Raw genomic sequence first — 9,831 nt, 5'->3', positions numbered from 1 at the left:
AATCAATCAAACTAACTAAAACAAAAACTAAGACTACAGTATATACAACATACAAATATCCCCCATCCCACACTTTATGTTGTGGAATGTCCCCATGACACACAATTAAAAAGTATAAGGTAAAGGAAACTTCCTTGAATATCTAGTCAGGGTCTGAATCGAAGTCGGGATCCATTCCACGCGCCCGAACTAGTGCACACATCCATGCAGACAGCTTCTTCTCAGTCTTTCACTTGTCTTTTTCTATCACTAGGGACTCTTCCTTCACACCCTTCACCGTCCACTCAACATTTGCAGCTGGCTTCTCCTTTTTCACTCCATGTGCTACATTCATCTCAAAAGTCACCATCTCCTCACCCACTCTAAGCATGAGTTTTCTATCATGTATATCCAGTATATCTCTACCCATTGCTACAAATGGTCTTCCTAGGATGAGGGGGACCTCCTTGTTCTCCTCCATATTCACCACTATGAAATCTACAGGAAATACAAACTTATCCACCCGCAACAAAACATCTTCTACTATCTCCTCGGGTGTTATAGCTGCTTGGTCTACCAATTGTAAAGATATTGGCACCGACCTTATCTCTCCAATCTCCTTCTCCCGTTTCCTGTAAATAGACAATGGCATTAGATTAACTGAGGCACCACAATCACATAAAGACTTATCAAAATTTAGAATGCCTAAAGAGAAAGGTATAGTAAAACTCCCTGGATCTCCATATTTTTGTGGGAGTTTATTTTGTAAGATCGCGCTCCAATGCTCTGTGAGCTTGAACACCTTGGTATCTTCTATCTTCCTCTTCTTTGTAAGGATCTCCTTCAAGAACTTTGCATAAGCTGGCATTTGTGAGAGAAGTTCAGTGAATGGCAGGTTTACATTAACCTATCTCAACATATTTAGAAATCTCTCAAATTGCTTGTCCACCTTTTCTCTATAGAGATTTTGGGAAAAGATAGAGCAGTCATGTGCTTGCTCACATCATAAAATTCCTCACCTCTTGAAGTTTCCTCCTTCTCTTTTTCTCTACTCCCTTCTTACCTTTCTTCTTCTCAGTCTTTTTGTCATATTCAATTTTCAGCTCCTTCCCACTTTCTTTTCCAAGCGCAACTTCTTTATGAATTGGAATGGAATCTTTCATCACTTGTTCGCTTCTCAAGGTCACAACATTTACCGTTTCTTTGGGATTCTTGTCAGTATCAGCTGGCAGAGTACTTGGGATTCTCTCAGATAATATATTTGCAATTTGTCCCACTTGTCTCCCAAGTTACGCAAACCTGTCCTAAGTTCTTTGATAGCTGCACCATGAGCATCTAGCCTCTCATCTATCTTGACAATAAAGGACTCCATAAGATCTTCTAACCCAGACTGATTTGATTGTTGAGGCTGAAACTGCAGCCTCGGCTGATTCACAAAACCAGGAGCTCCTTGAAATCTAGAGTTATTTTGTTTCCATGCATTTGCTGTACCCCCAGGTGAACTCCATGAAAAATAGGGTGATTTTGACCCATTGCATTGAAGTTATAATTACCCACATGATTCACTTCCTCAATGGTAGCTTGACACTCATGAGTAGGGTGTCCTCTACCACATATATCACATGCTGCATGAGGCTCATTATGTATCGAGGCTAAGGTTAGCATCCTTATTTCTTTGGCCATTGCATCAAGCTGTACCTGCACAAATGTGTTAGTATCAACTTGGTGAACACTGGTTGATCTTCTTCTTTCAGCAATCTCCGAGGGCCACTGATTTGCATCTTCATATAACTCATCTAGAATTGTGACTATCTCCTCTGGAGTCTTTTTCATCAATAGACCTCTAGCTGCATTGCTCAATGTTCTGTGTGAGGCCGTGTCAATCCATCCCAAAAGTCCTGGAGTTGCATCCAGAGTTCAATTCCGCTGTGCTGACACTTTCTGACAATCTCCTTAAACCTCTCCCAAGCTTCAAACACAGTTTCAGTCTCGTTCTGGCAGAAGTTATGGATTTCTCTTCTAAACTTGCCCATTTTAGTTGAGGAGAAATATTTAGCAAGAAATCTGTTCATCTCCTCCCATATTCTAATTGATCCCTAGGGCAAGCTTCGAAGCCAGTGTTTTGCATCATCTTTGAGAGTGAAGGGGAATGCCCTTAATTAAACTGCATCTTGTGACACACCTGTTGATACCCAATTTTTTCCTCATATATTTTAAAATGTGCATACATACTTTTAAAATATTGTACATGCATTGTCAAACATGCACAAGTATTTTTACAATTTTTCTATAATTTTTAAAGACCATATCAATTTATTTCTGCATTTTTAATTGTATAAATATTAAATAATTATCCCTCATATTACTTTACAATAAATTCATCATTTTATGTTCGTATAAGTGTTCAAATATTTTAATTGCATTTTTACAATTACATTTGTATTTTTAAGACTATAATTGTATATTTTGCAATAATAGCCCATACATATGCATAACTACATTATCTATACAGAAAATTACTTTTTATGTTTTCATAATGTTAAGTAATTATTTTAAATCACCTTCATGCATAAAAATCATTTTTATCATTTAATTAGCTATTTTTACAAATTATTTTATTAATAAATTGGGTATTTAACAAATAGCCCCTTTAATTATGCCTAAATTCGGATCCCCAGCCTAATTCAAATTAAACAATCCCCCCAGCCCAATTCAAATTAAACAATCCGCCCCAGCCCAATTAAACTAACCTATAACCCGTTTCTTTAAACCCGCCCGACCCAAATCAAATCCTCACCGTTGATCTCAGAGATCAACAGTCCAGGATGTTATTACCTTTTTTAATTACCCCTAACCCCCCGAAACCCTAGTCATTTCTCCGACCCCACCGCCCTTGAATCCCTCTTCCTTAGGGGTGCTTATCGGGCGAATTTGGCGGATTATTACGCTTAACGATTTGGCTTATCGGTTATCGGATTATAAATGTAGTAATCCGCTAGCCATCTAATAAGATAACGGGCGGATTGGTATCGGATTAACGATTATCAGACGGTTATCGGACGGTTTATCGGCTAAATAAAATAGAAATTTTTTGAACCCTAGTTCTTCTGGTTGCTTAGCCTCTTTCTTGAATTCCCAATCCATGTCCACGGCCACTCTCTGAGAATGCCAAGTTTAGTACACATTCTTTTGTTCTTCACCACAAAAGAATTATACACATAAAGTGCATTACTAAACAGAGAGATGACTCACTGTAAGTGAAGGAGGGATTTAGATTTGATAAATTAAGGATTTAGATTTTACTATTTTAGGCTTAGGGTTAAATTACTTTATATAAATATGTGTAAAAGTATAAATATAAAAATTCTTAACGGGTTAACGGTTTATCCGATAAGGAAATTGAGTAATCCGCCCCCAAACCGTTAGGCCGTTAATTATAAAATCTCAATCCTTTCACCAACTGTTACCCCGATACCCCGATACCAATAAGCCAATAAGCCATTTTTTCGGTTCGGTTAACGGTTACGGTTCGGTTTTGAACAACCCTACTCTTCCTCTCTTCTCTCTGAGGCACTCTCAAACCCTAAGGGCGCTGTCACTCCAAACTTCCCCAAACCCCTTCGATTCTTGACCAAATATGGGGTCATCTATTGATTCACTGCCTTATCTAGCCTCTCACCTCTTCTGGTTGTTCGATTACGTTGATTTATGAAAGAATCTCGAAGAGATTCAACTCAGATTTGTTTGAAATCGTTTGTGAATCTACCTACGGTCATCTCCGTTTGTGAGAACTATTATCTTCGTGCTTATGGCTCAAATCTCTGGTTCCAAACCAAATTTTCTTTCATCTCGATCATTCTCTTAAAACCCTAGTCTCTTGCTGCTCGAATCCGTTCAGATCCTTGTAGATCCGAGATAGTTTTAAGCTTATTTTGTTATTTCTCGTAAAAACTTTCTGTGTTTCTTATTATTAACCAATTTTTTTGTCTTCTCTAAAACTAGGGTTTCACCCCTTTAAGTTTCTGAAAAATACTAATTTTTTCAAGTGTTTAACCCTAATTTCTTTGTTTGTTCGACTGATTCTCATGACTATGTTCGTCACCCTAGGGTTTTGATCTCTAACGGGTTTTCTGTAAAAATGCTTAGACATTTAAATGCTTTCAACAATGGTTTTCCTCTTTACTATTTCGACCGATTCTTTTGAGTTTCATCTCTATGCCTTTGACATATTCTAGGGTTCTGATTCTCTGACTATTTATCCTTTTGCCTTTTGCCCGTTGCCTTTAACTCTGGCAATTAAGTTGTTAATTGATTTACTTAGCTAAATTAGGGTTTGAATTTAGTACCCATATTTCCTTATTTAAGCTTTACTTGTCCTTACCCTACTTATGTATCCGTATAATTGGCTTGATTGTGTGTCCTGATTCTTAATTGATTCCGGAAATTGTTTCTTACCTTATTAACCTTGCTCTTAATTACGGATTGATTCTGGATGAGATTTTCCCTTAAATTAAGTGGTACTTATTTGATTCTGTCATCTTAATTGATCCCTGACTAATTGCTAATTGATTTGCATACCCTATGTATATGTGATTGATTCATTACCTTGTGTGACCTACCCTATTGCATGCTATAAAAACCTTCTTGTTCTGATTTTCAACAGACAAACACTTACACGAACACTCGGAAAAAAACACACACACATACACAATCTCTTGCTTTCATTCAAACATTTCTGTTACTTGTGTTTGCTACATTGTCTAGCCGACTGAAAGCCAATGCTAGACCATTGGATCCTGTATACTTTTCAACTTCCTGTTTGCTATCTCTTAACTGGTATGTCTCCACTTCTGCTATCATTCAAACTTCTATGTAGTTAAACCTGTGTGCTTCTTGTTTTTTTTCCAGTATGTCCACTCTTATGTGATTAAACCTGTGTGTTTTCTGTTTTCAGCATGACTACTCCTATGTAATTAACTCTGTATGCTCCCTGTTTTCAGCATGTCTACTTCTATGTGATTAAATCTGTGTGCTCCCTGTTATCAACATGCCTACTTCTATCTAATTAGATCCATATGCTTCATGTTTATTGATTCTAATCAGCATGTCTATTTCTGTTCAATTAGACCTATGTGTTTCTTGTTTTCAGCATGTCTACATGTTTACTCCCATGTAAATTAGACGTATGTCTACTTGTTTCTCAACTAGCATGCTTTTCTATTCAGTTTTAAGTGTTCACCCCCTAGCAGGCTCCTGATTTGTTCATGATTTCTCTGCCTCCAACTTCTGCTACCTTTCTGCATGTCTGTCTGAATGATAATCTGATCTCAGCCTTGTGTTCTTTGTTTAATACATGTCTACATGCCCATGTAGTAGTAATTAATGAACTAAGTTGAATCTAGGCAATTTGAAACTTTGATTCAAGTGATTGTGATCCTGTTTCTGTCTATTGTTTGATTGCTGGAATCTTTGTTTGAATCCTAAGTGTTGAAATGACTCTGTTTGATTCCTATTTACCCCAGAAAATCCAAACTGTTCTCTTAAAACTACCTCCTATTTTCAACTCCTACTCTTAGAAAATATAGGGTCCTGCCCCTCCAGTGTGAGCACTGCCTAGGAGTCCATGAGACTCCTCTAAACTCCGACACACTGGGGCTGGCTTTCCAAAACTTGCTTACAAAATGTTTCTTTAAAAGTTTTTCTAGTGTGAGCATTGCCTGGGATCCTTGAGGCCCTTGGGAACTTTGACACACCAGAAGACCATTGGGTGTACTATGACAATATTGGCATGTTTCAGACTTGGTTGAAGGCCTGGCTTCCAGGTTTACTTTTGGTCTTATCCAGGCTCCCTATAGTATAGTGATTTCATTCTGTAATTTATTTATATTTGGTTTGTAATAATAATTCCTTGTAAAATAGATATTGGGGTTATTAGTAAAACTGGGAGGGATTCTTATATATATATATTTTGTTGGGAACAGGTAGAAATCATGCCTATAGGTTGCTGCGATGTTTGTTTACTTATGTGCATCAGAAACCATGCCTATAGGACTCATCTAATTCTTTAAATCCAGAATTTTCATCCTTCACATCATTAGAAAACCTGCTTCTAAGTCATTTCTCAATTTTGCATCAATAATCATGTCTTCAAAACCTTTGTGTGTGCATTAGAAATCATGTTTCTAGGAATTTTCCTTGTTAAGTCCGCTTGGCAATTGATTGATGCTTTACTAGAAATCATTCCTATAGGAAACACATATAGAAATCAGTCTTGACACTTAGTCATTCAAGCAAATAAGTGTTAGTCCCTGCATTTAGATACCATGCATATAAGGTTTTAAATCAGTTCCTGCATTTAGATACCATGCCTATAAGGTTTTAAATCAGTTTCTGCATTTTGATACCGTGTCTAAAGGTTGTAAAATCATTTCTGCATTCTAGAAACCATGGCAATAAGATTGAAATCATTTATGCATTTAGATGCCATGCCTATAAGGTTTTTGAATCAGCTTCTGCACTTAGAAATTATGCCTACAGGGCTTAAGATAAAATCAGCCGCTAAAATCAGTAATCAGTTTACAGCTTAGACACCCGATTTATAAAAATCCTGTCTGGCTATCATTTAGGCAATCTTGTAGGTTGATTGAGTTCTGGGTTTTAAAACTGCTATTTTCCTGCTGCTTGAAACTGCCCAGATTCAGGATGTAACAAAATCAGTAGGCAAACTGATTAGGTATTTACTGCCCCGCTTTAATAAAGCTGCTGCATATGTTGTGCTCATCTAGATATCCTGCTATAGGACTTTTAAATCGTTTAAAAACTGTTTGTTTGAGGCGTGCAATTGTTTGTCTATTTGTGGAGGTAAATATGAGCCTTTAATTTCATCTTTATGTGATAGTCCTATCTGACTTTTGTTTATCGCTTAGTTTTCTCCTTTTTAAACAACATAGGCGAGTCTAGAACTTCCTTAAATAGAGGTCCTAAACACCTCCAGGGCCACAGGCAAGGGACGGGTAATGCACGCATAAGCCACGTACTGGATACTATTAGAGTGCTTTGGTAACAATAATTAAGGGGAGGGTAATCCGGTAGTAAAGGATATGATGACCTGTGTACTAATGCTATGTCTAGCACCCCAACTTGGGGACGATTACCAAGTATTGCACAGAAGTGATCCTATAGGCTAAAAACCTAGGACCCCTTTTACTCCTTGTTTTAAACGTAATATCTATTTGTCTAAATTGCTTTGTTTGCTTATAAGACTAATTCACCTAATTCGAGTTTGGCCGGGACCCACCGTTGTGGACCTCGAGGGGTGCCTAACACCTTTCCCTCAAGGTTATTTCGAGCCCTTACCCAATCTCTGGTTATTCAAACCGGTTTATGAGTTACTTGCTCTAGGTGCCCTAACGCACCTTAAATTCGTTAGGTGGTGACTCTTCAAATTCCACACCCAATTCCCGAAAGGAAATGAGTTGTCCCAAAGAACGTCGAAACCCGGACTCCGCGAGCAATAAGGGGGCACGACAGCATGGCGACTCTGCTGGGGATATTTTAGGCTCTTACCATAACGAACTTGTTTTTGTGAATTAGTCTTAAGCATGCTTTATTCTGTTAATACATGTGCACCCTTTGCCCTTCCCCCTTATTTGGATTTAGTTGCCTATTTCTCAAGCATTCATGATTTCCTTTATTTCCTAAAACTGACTTGTCTCCTTGTTTTCTTTCTTAACGTCTTCAATTATTTAAATACCGCATTTATCATTTTTAACGTGCAAATACGTGACAACATGCTATTTATTGTTCCATAAATCATGCTCAACATCATATTCCACTAGTGCATAATCAATCCTATAGCAACACTTGATGAGTGTTTGCGCTCTTCCTATATATCACCCTTTAAATTCGGAAAGGCGTATTTGTGGTAAAACTAGTCGATTAGTGGTGCAGTCGACAGTTCCGTGCCTTTCCCTCTCAAGTTGTCCACTTGAGGGTACCAGTCTAGACCTCTATAGAAACCTTACTCTGGTTAATTGTACATGTATCATGGTCAAACCTAGCCGGGTTAATATGTTGTCCACATAATAACCCTTTAAGACAAGCCTCGTCCAAAAGTCCATCGGGTTTTCCATAGTCCCAACGGACGCAACCATGATTGTGTGCATTAATTTTGGAGAAATAAGTGCCAATATGCTAATCATTGCTGTATAAATAGTCAAATCTGGAGGGGGAAAGGGCCTAACCATATTTGTTTTGCAGAAAATGAGGCACGAGGTCCCCAGGTTCGGCATGGTTCGTAACATACCACCATTGTTGTTAGATTAGTGGGAGGATCTTCCGTCAAGTGATAAGAATCACGTGAAAAGGGTCTTGGGAAATTTGCCTTCTTTATTGAACCTTCAGCCAAACAACATGTTAATCGAAGCTGCTACAATGTTCTGGGACAAAGAAAGGGCTGTGTTCCACTTTGGAGACATAGAAATGACCCCTCTCTTGGAAGAAATAGGGGGATTCGCTGGGTTGCCTTGGGACAGTCCNTGGGAATGTTAGTATTCCCGATCCAAGGGGATAAAATCCACACCAGACTAGCTATGGTAACCAAAACCTTGATGGAAGGGATCGAAGGGCAGACATATACCATTGTCCCTATGATCATTGCAGATATGTACCGGGCCTTGGAGCGTTGTCATAAGGGGTACAAATACTTCGAGGGTTGCAATTTGCTGTTACAAGTTTGGTTGTTAGAGCATCTCCAAAAAGGTCAATACCGTCAAGAGTTTCCACGAAGGCCGTGGAATGATTATATAGCCTTCCATCATCCCAAGAAAATGACCTATATCCTAGACAGGTTTGCTCAACCAGAGTATGCTATAGGATGGGTGCAGTTTTTCAACAATTTGACCGAGGACCAGGTTCAATGGATGTTTGAGTGGTTCCCTACCGACGAGTTCATCATCAGACCCAGGGATGTTTCACGCTTGGTACTGATTGGGTTAAGGGGCATATACCCTTATGCTCCCCTCAGGGTTGTGAGACAGACAGGTAGGAAGCAGGCCATACCGCGAGTTGCTAAAATGAGTCATTTCATAGCCGATTTTCAGGGTGACGCCATTCCATACAAAAGTGAAGCACAACACATGTGGCACTTGAAGATTATCGTGGAAAAGGATACCATCGAGCCAAATCGATATCATGCTGGTCATGCATACTTCTACCCCTCATGGTTGGATGATAACATAGGGGGAATATTCGAGCCAAGAGTTGGTCCGGGAAACAGGGTCATAGACGAAGTTGCCGAAGCACAAGTGAAATATAAAAAAATGCGCAAAAGAGTTCGCGAGTCTGAAGCCGAGCATATGGAGCAACACAAGGCCGATATGGAAATGACCAGTAAGTGGAAAGAGAGGGCTGTTAAATATTCCAGCAAAAGGTTGGAATATCTGGAGTACAGTCTGATGGAATGGAAGGGAAAATGAGGAAGAGAGTCACCGATTGCCAGTATGCCGAAGGAGGACATTTAGCAAAGGCATTCTTACTGCTGAACCTGCACGAACTGGGGGATCTGATCGACAAGAGCATCCAGCCTGGAGAAGGTTTTTCTGGGACCAAGTAGATTAGGTTACTTGTTTTTCAAATTTAATAAGGCCAAGTGCCATTAATGACTTATCTTATTTAGTGTCGTTTTGGGTCGTCTATTTTTACATTAATGAAATGAGGCAATTATTGGCATTGAAATTCTCCAAATATATTTGTCGCTAAGCCTACCTCGAGCACAATGAGGCTCTCAAATTAGGACACGAATTTACATTCCCGCAATATGTGTTTAAATACTGCAAACATTTTTCAGAATCC

The 9,831-nt window shown here is 38.8% G+C and overlaps 1 protein-coding gene across 1 annotated transcript; it reads right to left on the bottom strand.

The window, feature by feature from the left end:
* Window positions 1–229: 229 nt before the first annotated feature.
* Window positions 230–4,839, bottom strand: LOC109243102. Its single transcript, XM_019409994.1, has 5 exons — window positions 4,722–4,839; window positions 1,533–1,877; window positions 1,279–1,464; window positions 999–1,204; window positions 230–886 (listed from the first exon to the last, which is right to left on the bottom strand). The coding sequence occupies exons 1-5, from the start codon at window positions 4,837–4,839 to the stop codon at window positions 230–232; spliced, it is 1,512 nt and encodes a 503-aa protein (XP_019265539.1).
* Between the last annotated feature and the right edge of the window lie 4,992 nt (window positions 4,840–9,831).

The sequence above is a fragment of the Nicotiana attenuata genome, unplaced genomic scaffold, assembly GCF_001879085.1.
Source record: "Nicotiana attenuata strain UT unplaced genomic scaffold, NIATTr2, whole genome shotgun sequence".
In the NCBI taxonomy this organism is placed as follows: domain Eukaryota; kingdom Viridiplantae; phylum Streptophyta; class Magnoliopsida; order Solanales; family Solanaceae; genus Nicotiana; species Nicotiana attenuata.
This window is presented reverse-complemented; position numbering and strand designations above follow the sequence as displayed.

Bases quoted from the DNA above. Each gene is read 5' to 3' on its own strand.
- LOC109243102 (XM_019409994.1), bottom strand. From the start codon at position 4,839: ATGATAGCAGAAGTGGAGACATACCAGTTAAGAGATAGCAAACAGGAA. The intron at 1,205-1,278 runs GTTTGCGTAACT...GTACTCTGCCAG, and splicing joins TATCAAAGAACTTAGGACAG to CTGATACTGACAAGAATCCC. The intron at 887-998 runs GTGAGGAATTTT...ATGTTGAGATAG, and splicing joins GAAGGAGGAAACTTCAAGAG to GTTAATGTAAACCTGCCATT.